Here is a 17770-nt window from a genome sequence, read left to right as displayed (position 1 = left end):
AAATGAAGCAAGCAATCAAAGATCCAATTCGACAAACAAAGATATCATGATAAGAGAGATATAGTGTTCTAATTAAAATAAGGAAGCTCCCTAATTAATTTCGAATCTGAGCAAATTTTGATTTCGAAAAAATTTCGAATCTGAGCAAAAATTAATTTTGAAAATAATTCGAATCTGAGCAAAAAAAATATTCCTAAACAAATTCTGGATCTAACCAACATTTAAATTTGAACAGTTTTTAAAAAAGGAGCAATTTTTAAATCCGTCTTAAAACCGAAGACCTTCAAAAACCGAACAAATTCGTCCTAGTTTTTTGAACCTTCTAGACTATTTATAAACCCAAAATAATACACTACTTCTGTTTATAACGGGCCGTGGCCCAAAAACTTTTGCTCCCAGGCAATGCCTATTAACCCGCGCCAATAGGTGATTAATAGGTTTTCCCGCTCGCAATACTCTGCCCCCTGCGCGTGCGCATGCGGCCCGCTGCAATCTTACGACGCGGCCCAATTAATACAGCGTCCTTACCTATCATAAACCCTGGACTCTCTACACGTCCTACCGCCACCTCCGGCAGCTCAAACCTCGTCGCATCTCCCACACTTCTCTTCCCAGCGATCCCCCTGTTAGTGGTAGTTGCCGGTGGGAGTGGGAATTGACATTGAAACTTCTGAAAAGAACGATCAGGACTTTGTTGCCCACGTCCCTATTCCTATGCCCAAACCCACGATCCGAACTTGGGAAAACAACTTCCTGTCAAAATCTCACCTGTAATTCTCACCTTGTACCAAAACAGGGGATTGGGAATAATAATCATCTTCATCACAACCTAATCCCCTAATCAATTCCCTGCTCTAAACACCCATTCCGTTTCCCTAATTTTACCAAACATGAATACGGAGACCTTCTCGATGTACAATCGTCAAATTATGACAAGGTATCTTGAGAACATGAAAGCCCAAACGGAATTCGAACATGTCAAGGGGGTTCCGCCATTGGATATCATCCTCTATAGAGGTACGATCAATTTAGGCGATCTAATTTTGTTGTTCGGACTGAGGGTTTTCAATCTATTCTACGAATTTTGTACTCGATTTACGTTCCATCTCATGGTGGAAACATTCATGCCTGTAGAATTTGATATTTGGTTTGCTCTGATCTGTGTGCATCTCCTATGCTTGCTTGTGTTATTGAGTGTGCTTACTATTTTTATTTGATTTGATCTGACTAGTCTTTCTTCCGTATTAAGATCTGATGGAAGCAACATGGAGTTCGGATAGGCTGTTGCCCTGGACACCTGGCTACGTTATTTTCGAATTCTACTCGTTTTATCTCAACGAGTATTTCTACCGAAATACCCCTTCAATTTTCAGCATGCATGCTGCAGCCCGTAGTGTAAGTGCCCTCCTGCCTCTACCAAGCTGAACTATTATTCGATTGATTGCTTTGCTTTGCTCATTAACTTCTTTGCACTGTTGCAACATTATTTTTTCAAGTGTCTAGAGATGGAGGAAAAGCTGAGTTGCGCAACAGCTCTGACTGATGACTTCGATGCACTGAGCAAAAGGATCAAGGAGCAAGCAAATCTTATGATCAATTCAGAGTTTGAATCTCATGTTGCAGCTGCTGGCTTTATGGTGGCTCTTCTTGATACATATTAGATCAACTTGTGGCATTCCTACATAATTTAGTAATTTTTATTCTGCATTGTTATTAACATATTTGCACCATTTTGATTGATCATTTCTAGTGTATTGCGGAAGAAGCTGAGTTGATGTCTGAGTTATTGTCATGTGAAAGGAGGAACAGTGTGGAGAACGATGTGTTCATTACTGAGGTGCTGGATGATGACTCCTTTAACTTCAGCAATAAGGTCCGAAAGGCTGCGTTTGAAATTCTGACTACGTACAAAGGGCCTTGTTCTGACTCTGTTGCTGCTTCCTTGTTGGTATGTTCATGTCCGTTACAATAAATTTGTGTTCACCAAATTTGAAGTTTTTTATGCCTTAATGCATGCAAGCTTAATGCCACTGATTTTAAATGATGTTTGAAGGGCATGAGAAAGGAGGCTAATCTTGTACGTGAGTTGCTGAAGCTGAATCAGGACCACATGGACCGCTTCGCGAGGCTTAACATTTGCGAATGTCTACGGGGGCGTTTACTAAAATTTCTTATCAGCATTCATGATCGGAAGTTTGTTTCCTAAAATTTCTTATCAACATTCATGATTGCAAGTACGTTCTGAATTCCTTGTTGCATTTATAGTCTGATATGAAGTTCAAATTTATTTTGTGCTGTCAACAGATTGTTGTATGATACCGCTCCTGGTACTGCCATTTCAAGGTATGATCTCTATAATAAACATGATCTTGTTTTCTTGTTGCTTGTTTATACAGAATGATGGAGTTCCTGTTATTAATTAAACCCTAGCCTCTACCCATCTCCTCGCCAGATGTCTCCTGCCCCATCCATTTGTCCTTGTCTTCTATGTGTTGACCCCCACAGCATTTAATCTAGAAAAAAAATCCTAGATCGAAAAGATGAAAGCGGCTTATGCACTAATATCATGAGTTTTTGCGCAGGAAAAAATATCCGAGCAGCAGCCATCAAGATGTGGTGACTTGCCTTGAGATCATGAAAACCAGAACGGAATTTGAACATGTTAAGGAAATGCCGCCATTGAGTATCATCCTCTACAGAGGTATGGTGAATTTGCAGGATCTTCTATTGGTGTTAGGACTGATATTTACAATCTACTCTAGGAATTCTATACTTGATTTCTGGTGCATTTCATGGTTGAGACATTCTATCCTTCCAGAAGTTGATTTGTGAATTGCTCTGTTGTCTGTGCATCCTTTGTTTGCATGCGTTGTTCAGTGTGCCGATGGTGCACTTCCCTCTGATCTATCACATCGCATTATTTTCCTTTTCTCTATGCTTAATATTACAGTTTGATTTGATCTGACTAGTGTTTCTTCCGTATTAAGATCTTATGGATACCACATGGAGTTGTGACAGGCTGTTGCCCTGGAAGTTTGGTGATGTTCCTTTTGAATTATATTTGGTTTATCTCAATGAGTACTTCTACCGAAATACTCCTGCAATCAACGTGCGTGCTGCAGCCCGTACTGTAAGTCCCCTCCTTCCTCTACCGAGCTAAACTGTTATTTAATTGATTGTTTTGCTCATTAGCTTCTTTACACTGTTGCAACATTATGTTATCAAGTGTCTGGCGATGGAGGACAAGCTGAGTTGTGCAGGAGTTTTGACTGCTGATGTTGATGCACTGAGCAAAATTATCAAGGAACGAGCACTCCTTATGAGCGAATCAGAGGATGAATCTCCTGTTGCAGCTGCTGGCTTTATGGTACTTGTCTGCTCCACACAAAGTTGATCAAAATGTGGCACTGCCTTTATATTTTTCTAGTTCATATAGTGCTGCATTATTATTAACATAATTTTACCATTTTTTGTGATCAAATATGATTCCAGTGTATTGCGGAAGAGGCTGAGCTAATGTCTGAGTTATTGGCATGTGAAACTAAGAACAGCCTGGAGGAGGATGTGTTCATTACTGAGGTGCTGGACGATGACTCCTACAACTTCAGCAATACGATCCGAAACATTGTCTTTGATATTCTGATCACTTACGAAGGGCCTTGTTCTGACTCCATTGCTGCTTCGTTTTTGGTATGTCGTCTGTTACAAAAAAAAATTGATTTACCTAATGTGAAATTTTAATGTTTTGATGCTTTTATGCCTATATGCTTATTTTCACCAAATTTAAATGATGTTTGAAGGGCATAAAAAAGGAGGCCAGTATTCTACGTGAGTTGCTGGAGCTGAATCAGAATCACATGGACCGCTTTGCCAGGCTTAACATTTGTGAAAGCCAACGGCAGCTATTACGGAAATTTCTTACCGGCATCCATACATTCAAATTTCCAATGTATGATCCGAATAACAAGTATTATTTTGCATTCTTACATTTATATTTAAGGCCTGGCTTTTAATTCTATTTTGTGCTGTCTACAGATTGAAGACATCTGTGCGAGCCAAGGAAAGTGGTCAAGCAGATGAGGTGCTGTGTCCCTTGACCGATGATGGCATTGCTGTTGCTAGCACTCCCATTACAAGCAATGATACCACTCCTGATACTGCCATATCTTGGTATGATCTCCATAATATGCCATATAACTGTATGAAATTAATTATTCTTGTGTTTTTATTGCATTATATTGTTGGGCAGAATTGTAACGTACTGTTACATGTGAAATAAATGATAGGGCTCCCAATGATGGGGAATCTGGCCAGGAGAACAAGATCAGTCGTACAACTGAATGAAGAATGCTTTGATCATGTATTATTTAATTATTTATGTTACTTTTGTGCAAATCCTCAGTAACAAGCGAGACATCTTACTCAAGTACACTAACTAATATCTTATGTTTCTTTGTCCTTTGTCTTGTGTTGAATTATATCATATCTACTTCTCACTCCGATTCATATTACTTGTTGCTAATACACACTAATATTGATCCAGGGAGTAGCTTTTATTTGATGCTGAGCTATTTGTATTTTTTAATGTATGTGTTCCTCAATGGATTAACACTAACCACTCACATATGATGCACTGTCGCATTATGGATCCCCTTTTTTGCAAGTGTTGATGCGTGCAGCTCTGTCATCCTTGCCGTTTCTTTTCTGTCGTACGTTGTGATTAGAGCCTCTTCAAGAGACTGTAGATGTAAAATGACTACCGTTTCCTAGCTCTAGATGATGTAGATAGAGAAAACGGTTTACATTGTGATGGTGCCTGGCTCACCCTTGTCGGGGATGTGGAGTTGATGAGGAGTTTGGCTAATTTTAACTTTGTTAGACGGTAAAGTAGATGTTATTAGAGGATTAGTAGATACGAGACAATACTACTGTTGGTGTATCTGTTGGGCTGTCTTCTTGTTCTCTGTTGTGGCCCATTTGGCCCAGCCTAGTCCTGACCTATATAAGGTGTTTCTTTCTCTGTAACCCTAAGGAGTGAGAGTTCCTCCCTGCAGCCTCTTTCTACCTCAGGTTAGGCCCTCACCTCTGCCCACATGGTATCAGAGCAAGGAGCAGTGAGGGCAACGACGGGAAGGACTGCCGATCTGGAAGCCTAGCTAGCTGTAACAGCTAGGAGGAAGAGGGAGAGGAAGGGAGCAGGCTGCTGCGGCAGCAAGGAGGGGAAGGCAGTGACAATTAAGGTTACGAAGAGGCATCCTGCAGGTAAGTGCCTGTTAGTTTGGTGTCAAGCATGGGGGACAACAGGCTGGAGAAGCTGGCAGAACTTATCACTACCAAAGGAGATGGGGGAGGATCTGCTGGAGGGGGAGCAATCATTTCCCATACCAAACTTGAGTTGCCGGCGAATGAAATCAAGTTGGAAGGAGTGGCCAACTATCTCCGGTGGTCAAGGAGGGCGCTGCTGATTTTGAACTCGAAAGGGCTGGATGAACGTGTGAGTGGTGAAGCTGCAGAACCAACAGACAAGACCATTCCGGAAAGGAAACAATGGAATGCCATAAATTCTCTGATTGTGGCATGGTTGTTTAACTCTTTGGTTCCTAACATTGCTGCTTGTGTAGAGGCACTCACAAAAGCATCAGAGGTATGGGACATCCTATCAAATCTCTATTCTGAAAAGGGGAACATTATGTTGATTGCTGAGATTGAGGATAAAGTGCATGACTTGCAACAAGGAAACAAAATTGTGATGGCATATGTGGCTGAGTTGCAGCATCTTTGGGGAGATTTAGATCATGTTGATCCTCTAAAACTTGTCCATGGGAAATGTGTGAGTGATGCAGCAAGCTGGATTGAACGTCGGCGAGTCATGAAGTTTTTGAAAGGTGTTAATCAAGATTTTGAGGGGAGAAGGGCTGCTTTACTACATCAAACCACTACCCCTTCTCTCAAAGAAGCCATTGCACCTATGTCCAGAGAGGAAGTGTGTCTGAATATGACAAAGGGAAGCGATTATGTCCCTCATCCGACCTTCTACACTGCCGAGAGACAAGAGATGAGAGACTGCTATACTTGTGGACAAAAGGGGCACTTGAAGCATCAGTGTACCTCCTTTGCTACACCCAGTAGGGGGAGAGGAGGATACACACATGGCAGAGGAAGCTACAGAGGAAGAGGTGATGGCAGAGGTAGTGGTTAGCCATATGGACATTAGTACGACAGAGGTGGTGGACAATCATATGGACAACAGTATGGCAGGGGTGGTGAACAGCAGCACGCTATATCACCCAAGGAACATATATATGGCAGCAGCTTCAGAGCCAACTACCAGTACCTCTTAGGGACAATCAAAGGAAGAAGGACAAAATGAAGCAAACTTTGGAAACTTTGCTCACTATGTCTACAAAGATGAAGGTAATGTTGATAGAGTTTCTATAGCCACTCATAATGATAATTCAGATTGGATTCTTGATTCTGGAGCATCCAAATGTTACTGGTAATATTAGTGAGTTTGACTCTTATACTCAGTATCCTCCCACACATAGAGGAACTATCCAAACAGCAGATGGCACAGCACAATCTATAAAAGGGGAGGGGTCGGTGCAATGTACACCCAATATAAAATTTTCATCAGTTTTACATGTTCTGCTTTTCCAGTAAATCTGCTATCTCTAAGTGCCCTGATTGATCAGCAGGACTACCGTATAATAGTTGATAGATATATGTGTTTAATTCAGAAAAGGGAGAGCAACAAGAAGATTGGGACTGCAACCAGGCATAGAGGTCTTTGGCACATAGATCGTGATAAGATGGGGCATGATGCCAGTTCTGTGCTTGCTGCGATTGTTGGAGGAAAGGAGAGTATGACACTAGTTCATCATTGTCGAATGGGCCACATGTCATTTGATAAAATGTTTTGAGTTTTTCCTGATGTAATGAATGGAGTGGACAAAATCAAATTATGTTGTGATGCCTGCGAATATGCTAAGCATACGAGAACCTCTTATGTTAGTATCACAAGTGTATCCCTATTTGTGTTAGTGCACTCTGATGTATGGACGTGTCCTGTTGTGTCAGTAAGTGGCATGAAATACTTTGTGACTTTTATTGACTGCTATTCTAGAATGACTTGGATTTATCTTATGCGCCACAAAGATGAAGTGTACACTTGTTTTCAGAGTTTTTTTGCCTATGTGAAAAACCAATTCAATGTTCAGGTGCAAGTGATCAGAACTGATAATCGTACTGAATATATCAACAAAACATTTTGCTGCTTTCTTATCTTCGCAAGGTATGCTGCACCAGACTTCATGTCTTGACACTCCTCCCCAGAATGGAGTTGCTGAGCGGAAGAATAGGCACATTCTTGAAGTGGCTCGATCTCTTATGTTTACCATGAATGTTCCCAAATTCTTATGGAGTGAAGCAGTTATGACTGCTACGTATTTGATCAACAGAATGCCTTCAAAGATTCTAGGTATGCAGTCTCCTTGCCAACTCCTTCAAAATAACAATGACTTTGTTGTACCACCCAAACTCTTTGGTTGTACATGTTTTACAAGGGATCACAGGCCATCTGTTGGCAAGCTAGATTATCGGGCTATCAAATGTATCTTTATTGGCTATTCCTCTAGACAGAAGGGTTACAAGTGTTGTAGTCCCACTGACAGGAGGACATTTGTAAGCATGGATGTTACGTTTCGCGAGTCAGAACCATTTTATGACGGTGCGAGTGATCTTAGTGGCTTGTTCCAGGGGCTTGACCATCTTGGTGATGCTCAAGAGGGGGAGCAACAACAAGGTGGTGATCAAGAGCATCAAGATGGTGACCAACAACAACATCAAAAAATTCCTATTGTTGCGGAGATTCATGTAATTCCTGGTACACCTACACTACCTAGACCTGTACCACCACAAAGATGGCTGCAGAATCCACTTGTGTACTCTAGAAGACAAGTACAAAGGGAACAAGTAGATGCACTGGAGGAGCAACAAGACCAGGGGCAGGGGAGCAACCCATTGGGCCATAAAATCAAGGAAGCACAAGTGTAGATTCTGCAGAGGAGAATTAATCTCAGACTGAGTCCAATAATAGCCTAGATTTGCCAATTGCAATAAGGAAAGGGATAAGGAAAGTTGGCCCCCCAAAGCAACTGAGTTATGATGACTATGACGTAGGAAATTATATTTCTTACGAGGCATTGCCACCCTCTTTTCGGGCTTTTGTTGCCCTGCAAACTGTATCTGTTCCTAAGGATTGGAAGGCAGCCAGGTTGGACCCGAGATGGTGCAATGCTATGATGGAAGAATTAGAGGCCTTGAAGAAAAATAAAACATGGGAGTTGATAGATCTCCCTAAAGGAAAGAATACAGTAGGCTGTAAGTGGATCTATTCTGTAAAACAAAATGCAGAAGGAAAAGTGGAGAAATATAAGACAAGACTTGTGGCAAGAGGATATAGTCAGACTTATGGCATTGACTATGATGAGACGTTTGCATCAGTGGCAAAATTGAGCACTGTCAGAATATTGATCTCTTGTGCAGCAAATTTCGGATGGCCCTTGCATCAACTTGATGTAAAAAATGCATTTCTGCATGGTGATCTTCAAGAGGAGGTGTATATGGAGATGCCACCAGGATTTGTCAGACCTGAAACTAATGGGAAGGTATGTAGACTAAAGAAATCTCTATATGGTCTCAAACAATCTCCACGGACTGGTTTGACAGGTTCATACAAGTGGTGTGTGGCATGGGATATGGTCAATGCAATGGAGACCATACCATATTTTACAGACATTCGGAGCAGAAAATCACTATCCTTGCTATGTATGTTGATGATATTATTATCAAGGGAGATGATGTTGTGGAAATCGTAAAACTGAAAGGATGCTTGAGTCAAGCCTTTGAGGTGAAAGATTTGGGAAAACTTAGATACTTCCTTGGAATAGAAGTTGCAAGATCGTCAAAAGGGATATCACTACCTCAAAGAAAGTATACGTTGGATATCTTAGATGATATGGGCATGCTGGGGTGCCGAGTGGCTTCAACACCTATTGACCAGAATAATAAAATCACAACGGAGTCTGGAGAACCCATAGACAAGGAGAAGTATCAAAGACTTGTTGGAAGACTAATATACTTATGCCACACGAGATCAGATATATCATTTGCAGTGAGTGTAATGAGTCGCTATATGCATGATCTGAGGGATGTACACTTGGAAGCAGCTCAAAGAATCTTGAGATACTTGAAGGGCACTCCGGGAAAAAGAGTGTGGTTTAAAAGTAATGGACACCTAAATGTAGATGGATATTGTGATGCAGATTGGGCTAGCTGCTTAGATGTTCGAAGATCCACCTCAGGGTATTGTGTTTTTGTTGGAGGAAATTTGGTGTCATGGAGAAGTAAGAAACAATCTGTTGTCTCGAAATCAACAGCTGAAACTGGGTACAGAGCTATGTCACAGGGCCTGGGTGAAATGTTGTGGGTACGAAACCTTCTAAGAGAGCTGAAAATTTTAAGACAAGGAATCTTGATAGTGTGGTGTTATAATATGTCTGCCATAAACATAGCAAACAATCCTATCCAACATGAGCGAACTAAACATGTGGAGATAGACAAATTATTTATTAAAGAAAAGATTGATGTAGGGATTATCTCATTGGCTTATGTGAGATCAGGACAACAAGTGGCAGACTGTTTAACAAAAGGACTGGGCTCAAAGGAGTGTAATCTTGCATGTGCCAAGATGGAGATGATTGACATTTATCACCCATCTTGAGAGGGAGTGTTGGATAACTGTTGGTGTATCTGTTGGGCTGTCTTCTTGTTCTCTGTTGTGGCCCATTTGGCCATCCCAGTCGTGACCTATATAAGGTGCTTCTATCTCTGTAACCCTAAGGAGTGAGAGTTCCTCCCTGCAGCCTCCTTCTACCTCAAGTTAGACCCTCACCTCTGCCCACAACTACACACACTAATACACAACAACCAAACATCTGCTCAGATTTGTCGGTAACAAAATGAAATGGCATTCGAGTGCCTAGCGATGCAACCCATGCTATCAAATAAAGTGCGTTTTCGACTCGGAGCTAGTCTGGAACGAGATGTGCATTCCTGAGACAAAAATCCACTCAAGCTACCAAACACGCCCCTACTTCTTTAGACAAAGGAGACAGGAGTTGCCACACCTTGCCGTGCCATGTAGCAGCAGTGCAGCACAAATTGCCACGGAAATCGATCTGCACATATATAGGAATCATCTTTGGTAAAAGCAAGAAAAACTAAAGCAGGAATAGTTTGCTTGATGCTTTGGTAAAGAGGAAAGGAAAAGGGGCTGCGATAAGTAAAGAGCCCGGCCTGAAGCTACTACAAGGGGACTGCAAGCAAAGAATCAAATGCACTTCTCGGCTAGAGGGAGGAGCCAAGTAGATGAGGCGCCCGTTCAGTTTCCAAGGGCTCCTCCTTGCTCGCATATCTTGCATCTCTGCTCTGATTTGGGGTCGCATTAGCAGTGCGAAGAAGCAGATCATCAGAGCACTTGCGGAATTTCACTCAAGACTTCTGTTTTCTCAAGCTGAATTTTCAAAAGAAAATAAAGGAAAATTGTCAAGCTTGCTATCAAGGTGCGTGCTTACTTACCAGCTTGTAACAAATGGTAGCACTTCTTTTTTGTTTTCGTACCATGCAGCTATTCTTGCAAATTAATCTTCGCATGTACCTTAGAATTACTAATGGTGGATTACTTCAGCATTAAATTTAGAGGTCATATTCTTCATTTGCTTATAACAATAGTTTAGCTCTCTTTATATTCTCGATATCTCAACTAGCTCTTGAAATTCTGTTGCTGCATAAACATGATATACCTAATTTCATCTTGATATTTGTATTTGTCTTTTATATAAACAAAAAACAAAGGGTGGAGCACTGGAGCACAAACAGACACGAAACATGTTGTCACATTCCTTGTTTCGTGTACGCAGGTGTACGCAGGTGGTGTGGCAAGCGATCTTCAAGTGATCGGTTAGACTGCTTTTCTAGTTATCATTGCAGTTCTTCATTACATGTCCTCCTCTACCGTCCGTTTGTGTTGGCTTAAATGGTTGAAATTGACCGCATCCGTTTGCGTCGAGGGGTGCACCCAGCGGCACGACTTTTTTTTTCTTTCGATTGCTACCACCTGCGCCTACTCGTCGTTGTCGTCGTCGATCACGACGAAATCTGATACCGGCCACGGCTAGTTGGCAACCGGCGGAACATACGCCGGTGCCGCCGGCGGTGGTGGAGGTGGAGCAGCCCACGCCGGTGGTGGAGTTTGAGCAGCCACCCGCAAAAAAAGAGTTTGAGAAGCCCACGCCGGTGGTGGAGGTGGAGCCGCCCACTAATTGTAAGACGGAGGTGGAGGCGGTGGTTGCGGTTGCGGGGCCGAGTCCTCGAGCGCCCATCGTAGGGCATCTTCCTCCGTGAGGCCGACGGCATGATGCCGGTGGTGTACCGGGGCAGCGACGGCTGCACCGGTCGGTCCACCTCCGAGACGAGGACGCCGAGCCTCTCGATCTCGTCGTCTATCGTCGTCACCGGGAACTTGAACTTCCGGCCCTCCGCCATGGCCGCATGTCGTCTGTGGCCTCCTCGTTGTGGTAGGCCAACGCGTCGCAGTCCTCGTCGGCGTCGTCATCCCGTGGAGGCGGCGACGGCTTCCGTGTTCGACGACGAGGCGGCTACCATGTTCGACGACGAGGCGGCGGCGGATGGTCATAGGGGAAGTCCCTATCGCCGAGGAAGCCGGCCTGCCTCCTCGAATCCTCCTCGGTCAGGCGCCAGTTGTGCCAGCTATTGGAGTCGACAACGAAGGCGGGATCGACATGGAGGTCCGGCGGTGCCTGCGCTGGATCTCGGCGCTCCTGCCTGGCTCGCGCAGAGGCATGGACAGGACAGGCACCCGGAGGTGGCTGAGCCACTAGCAGCCGCCAGGCAGGTGCACGTCCCGCCAACTGTCGCACAACGTCCAGTTCTTGTGCATGAGCCGCGCCACCTCGATGGGCAGTGGCATCCTTTTCGTTTGCTCTGCCTTCTTGGTGCCGCTGCCGGATGCCTTAGAGTCGTGCTTCTTCTTTCCCATAGTTAATGCGGTGGTGCTCGGTAGTGAGGGGTGGGAGTGGAGGTGTCGATGGTGTGGGAAATGGCAGGGACGATGCAGGTCGACTTTTAAGGCAGCCACGTCATTGATGGCGAATAAGCGATGACCGCCGAAGTGGCGGCTGCGAAAGCGATGTGCTCTATACAGCCCTATGGCTCGCTGCCAGGTGGACCCGGTGGAAAAGCGAGCGGTCACTTGGCGCGTCCCAACGAAAATATGTGTCGCGTTTGCGTCTCCTCAGACGGCCTAGTCAATATGCATCAGGCCGCTGGACCTAATTCTAACGCATTTTAGACCCACGGGAACAGAAATGGTCGCGTTTGAGTTGTCCAGTTGGAGATGTCCTATACTATTCGCTAGTGCCTTTCTCTCTTGGTCTTGGACTGCGTGTGTATTAACCATGAGTGGTCCCCGGATAGATCAGGTAATGCTCTCGTGCATTTTACGTTGGAGACTAGCTAGAGAGCGCCATCAGACTCGGGAATACTCCGTGTAATAGGGACAGGAATTTGCTGCACATGTGCCAGTGCTCCCTCCATTTTTAGTTTTTTGAAAATTTTAAAATCTCAAACTTTTATGTTTTAAAAAATTATGGTTTTAAATATGTAGATAGATATGTTCATGAGAAGTATATGAAAAAAGTTCCAATAAAAGATACTTTCAATTTTGAGAAATTTAAAAAAATCTAACAAAAGATACACTATTGTAATACTATTTTACTACCATTAGCTGTTAGAAATTAGTCCTTTTTATATTGTTCAAAATACAAAGTACTTTTTAAAGTGATTTTTTTGCATACACCCCACCTGTACATATCTATCTATATATTTAACGTCATAACTTTTTGAGACTTAGAAACGTGAGAATTTAAAATTTTCAAAAATTTAAAAGTGAAGAGAGTACTAGTGCCCATGTGTTAAAGACATTTTCCGGTGTAATAGGGAAAATAATACTAGTATATGGAGAATATCATACCATCCAGTCGCACCAAATTCTCATATATGGCAAGATAGGCTTAGATCCTTTTTTTTTTCCTTCTAGAATGCATGCACCTGTGATTGTTTTCTTTTTAAACAAGACCGAGAGGCTTCCAAGTTACAAAGTCCCCAAAAGGAAAGCAAAAACAACGTGCACCTGCTACAAGCAACAAACATAGACAGTCAATTTGTCAGCTCAAGCACATGCTGCTGGGCTTCTCGTCGCTTGAGTGGACCATTGCGAGGCAAAAATCTGGGACCTTCTAGCTATCCGATATTTGTATTTATATTTTCCTTTTATTTTAAAATATATAGCACAAACAAACGTAACATGTTGTCATTCCTTGTTTCGTGTATGCAGGCGGTGTGGCAAGTGATCGGTTAGATTATTGGAATCAATTTGCTACTGCTTTTCTAGTCGTCGTCGGAGCTCTTCATTACGCGTCCTCGTCTGCTGAGGATCGATTAAGTTCTCTGCTGCTTTTCTCTCTCTTGGTCTTGGAGTTGGACAGCGTGTGTATTAACATGAGTGGTCCTCGGAAAGAAACGGTAATTCTCGCCTGCATTTTACGTAGGAGACTAGCTAGAGAGCACTTTTTTTTCGAGACTAGCTAGCACTAATAGAAAAAGATTTTAGACTCAGAGCTATTGCTGGCGCGTCAAAAAAAGTGGTGCGCCGGAGCTATATTACCGCCGGCGCACCAAATTTGTGGGCGCCGATGATACCCAAATACTACCGGCGTACTAAAAATTTGGTGCGTTGAGGGTAAGGGTCGCCTAGGCCTAGGCTGATGCAGAGCCGTCCCCCCTCCCCCTGATACCACCGGTGCACCAATATATCCGTGTCCCGGCAGTAAATGGTGGCAGATTTCCCTCCCCCTCCCCTCCTCCCATCGCGTTTTCAGTTTTGAAAAAATAAGAAAATGTCAGAAATTAGAAAAAAATGAAAACCTTCGAGATGGTCATGTGTTATGTGTTCTATTTGTTAAGAAATTTAACAAACATGAATTTCGACATACTACGCGAAATTGCGCCATCTTTCGGTAAAATGGCATTTTGGATTGCATACGACCTCCAATTAAAACAAAATTATATGAAAAAGTATCTACAGAAAATTTTACAGCCGATTTCATTTACCTACCGTTTACCAATTTTTTAGATTCCTCAAAATTAAAAAGGAAATACGATTTCTTTCAGGTTTTAGATTTTGATGCAAAAATAAATAAATAAAAGAACTTACCGCCGGCGCACGGGCGGTAACCTAGGCTATATATTGAAACCTAGCTAGCTCGTCTTCTCCTTCGCTTCCACTTCTCCCTCCTCCTTTTTCTCTTCTCCTCCACCTCCTCTTCCTCCCTTCGAACACCTTCTCTTCTCCTCCACTTCCACTTCTCCCTCCTCCTCTTCCACTGCTTCACCCTCTTACCCCTCCTCCTTCATCTCCCTCCCTCTAGCGAGCACCTTCTCAAGTTACTCACTCCGACGACCACCTCCTCAACCTCCCTCCAACGATGGATGCCTCCGGCCGACCTCCCTCCAGCATCCTCTGGCGAGCTACTCCGGCGACCACCTCCTCTCACTCTTTCATGCGCGATGACCACAGCGATGGTGGTGCATCTCCCGTAGCCACAACCTAGATCTCGACCTAGATCTAGATCTAGATCTTTTTTTATTCTGAAAAAATACCATCGGCGCACCAGGCTGGTGTGCCGGCGATAACAATGCTACAGTCGGTGCATCGGGCTGGTGCGCCAGCAATAACCCGTTACCGTCAGCGGGAGCATGTGCGCCATGATAGAGAAATTAAGTGTGGCGACGGTAGGATTTTTCCTATTAGTGTAGAGAGCCTTGTGCGGACTGGGGAATATCCGTGTAATAGGAGAAAAAATATGTGAATCAGACCAGCCAGTGGCACCAAATTTTCAATTTGCAAGCCATTATATATGCCAAGAAAGGCCTTACAATCAAGTATTCTTTTTTTCTCTTCTTGAATAAATGCACCTGTGATGGATTTTTTTTAAACAAGACCCAGAGGCCCCGGTTATATTGAAAGCTTCAAGTTACAAAGTCTCGACAAGGAAAGGAAAAAACAACGTAAACCCAGAAGTGTAGCAGGCAAACTAGGGAGCACAACTTAGCTCACAGAAAAAACAAAGACACTGAAACAAAACATGGCACAATGATTATAAAAATACAGTTATACTAAAGGAAGCAGTGAATCTCTCTCTCATGGACTACCAAGAGGGAACCCTAATTTTTGTCTCCGCTAGAACCTTCCCTCCTCCCTCCTCCCTCCTCTCCATCATCACAAGGGCGAGGCTAGGCAAAGCCTGACCGGCGCGGTGGCGGCGGAGGGGACTCCTCTCGCCCCCTCGCCTGAAGGAGTCAGACCGGGATGGCCCCCAAGGGCCATCGCGTGGCTGTTATGCGGTTGCTCGGTGGAAGGCATGGTGGTCCTCTCCAGGTGGATCAACGGAAGACTGCATGGAGACGTCATCCTCTCCCGCGGCTCGGCCCCTCAGGCTACAGTGCGCGGCTTTGCGAGGCAGTCGACCTATGAGAATCGGGCTCCGACGCAGTCGATCGGGGGCTGACAATGGAAACGTCCTCGGGTGTCATTACATTGTTGTAGGTGTCGTGGCTAAGTATCTCATGCCTCATGCCAGATGTTTCAGGGGAAACCCTAGATCTAAGTCTCCTAGATCAAACGATGGCGACACTTTCGGTGTCGCTTACCCTCTCGGGGCTCCGTTTTAGAACACGTGATGCCAAGAGGGGTCTACTGGTGGAGCGGTGTTTCATCTACCGCGCCAGCGGCGGCGGGCGCATGATGATGAATGCGCGTAGGACGGTGGCACTGTCTGATGTCATGGTGGAGTCGATGGCAGGAACGATGAAGATTGTGCGGATATTTATCCTGAAGATTGCTTGGGGGTTCGCTGGTGGTGAAGATCTCTGTAATGTGTGCATGAGGTGCTTGCTAAGAGTCTACTAGACCAGATGAGTGCTTATGTTTCTCTTAGTGTGTGTCTCAGGGTATGAAATATTCTCGGTCATAGTTAATTGGGTTTTTTCGAGTTTTCGTGGTATAAACTCATGTTGGCATGATCTCCACTCATTTTAAAGTACATTTCCCAGCCTTCTAACTAATAGTTACCAACCAATAACGTACTTATAGAGTTACAGGAGTATTCAAGGTTTAGTTACCAACTTATTACACTTGGAGTTATCTAGGTGTCAAGTTTAGAGTTACCTAGGTGTTTACGGTATAATTATCATCACCAAATAGATAAAATAAATGTACACTCTGGCTAATAGTTGTCAACTCAGTACTAATAAAGTTAACTAGGTGTATAAGGTATAGTTACCCATTCACAGTACTTATAGAGTTACTCAGGTACTCAGGGTGTAGTCCCCGACCGATTACACATGGACTTATCCATGTGTTCAGGGTGGAGTTACCGAGGTGTTCATGGCGTAGATATAATCACCAAATAGATCTAGTCACCATGCTTCGTTGGTAATACTTATCCATTCATTACCTATAGAGTTACCTGTGTGTTTAAGGTATAGTTACCAACCCAGTACCTCTATATATTACCTAGGTGTTCAGGGTATAGTTAATAGCCGATTACATAGAGAGTTATCCAGGTGTTCATGGTAGATTTACCCATGTGTTTAGAAGATAGTTATCATCGTCAAATTGATGTTGTTATACCGTGTACTCTGAGTAATACTTATCCACCCATTATTGTGACCAATCCAATACTTATAGAGTTGTCCAGGTGTTCACAGTATAGTTACCAACCGATTACATATGGAGTTATCTAGGTGTTAAGGTAGAGTTAGTCAGGTGTTCACTTTATAGCTATCATTATCAAACCTATGTAGTTATCATCCTCTCTATGTAATAATATCCATCCATTATTTATGGAGTTATCTTGATGTTTCCGGTATAGCTATTATCACCAAATCGATGTAGTTACCCCTGCACTCTAGCTAAAAGTTATCCATCCATTATTTTTAGAGTTACCAATTTGTTTGGGTTATAGTTATCATCAAAAATTCAACTAAGTTACCCATATGCCCTCTAGCTAATAGTAACCAACCAAGTACCGACGAATTTACCCAGGTATTTAAGGTATAGTTACCAACTTAGTACTTATAGAGTTTATGAGGACTTCAGGGTATAGTTATAAACCGATTATGTGTGGAGTTATCCAGGTGTTCACGATAGAGTTACCGATGTTTTTACGGTATAGCTATCATCACCAAATCGATGTAGTTACCATTTCCTATCACCAATAGTTATCCACCCATTTCTTATGGAGTTACTCAGTTGTTCAGAGTATATTTATCAAAAAGGAGCAGTGGAAAAACTACAGCATGTAGCACAAGGGCACCCACGAGTGCCACTTCCGAGAAAATCGTCTTTTTCGAGGGTGCACATGTGATGAAAAATGGTTTTTACAATAAAAATTTACTTTTTTACCCGGTGTCATGTTCACCCATGCATGCACATGGATCTGCCACTACCAAGAAGTTGGCATAGTTACCCCGCTGTCTAGACAATAATTACCAACTTACCTATGGTGATACCTATTTGTTTTTTTGAGAGTAGTTGTCATTATGAAGTCGACAAACTCATCACCCTAAT

General features: G+C 43.3%; 1 protein-coding gene and 1 long non-coding RNA gene across 2 annotated transcripts in view; both read left to right on the top strand.

The window, feature by feature from the left end:
• Positions 1–1546: 1546 nt before the first annotated feature.
• Positions 1547–2335, top strand: LOC139837504 (uncharacterized). The gene is made up of 3 exons (XR_011753989.1): positions 1547–1637; positions 1751–1948; positions 2054–2335. It is a non-coding gene; the product is annotated as an uncharacterized lncRNA (long non-coding RNA).
• Positions 2336–10362: 8027 nt separating this feature from the next.
• LOC127340757 (uncharacterized) overlaps positions 10363–17770 on the top strand; it is a 33400-nt gene continuing 25992 nt past the window's right edge. The window contains exons 1-3 of the mRNA XM_051366507.2: positions 10363–10622; positions 10980–11019; positions 13475–13662. Coding sequence (XP_051222467.1) covers positions 13639–13662 — 24 coding nt within the window. The 5' untranslated portion in view covers positions 10363–10622; positions 10980–11019; positions 13475–13638. The remainder of the gene's footprint in view (positions 10623–10979; positions 11020–13474; positions 13663–17770) is intronic.

This window comes from Lolium perenne, chromosome 3 (genome assembly GCF_019359855.2).
Source record: "Lolium perenne isolate Kyuss_39 chromosome 3, Kyuss_2.0, whole genome shotgun sequence".
In the NCBI taxonomy this organism is placed as follows: domain Eukaryota; kingdom Viridiplantae; phylum Streptophyta; class Magnoliopsida; order Poales; family Poaceae; genus Lolium; species Lolium perenne.
The sequence above is the reverse complement of the archived record's forward strand: the minus strand, read 5'-3'. Positions and strand labels throughout refer to the sequence as shown.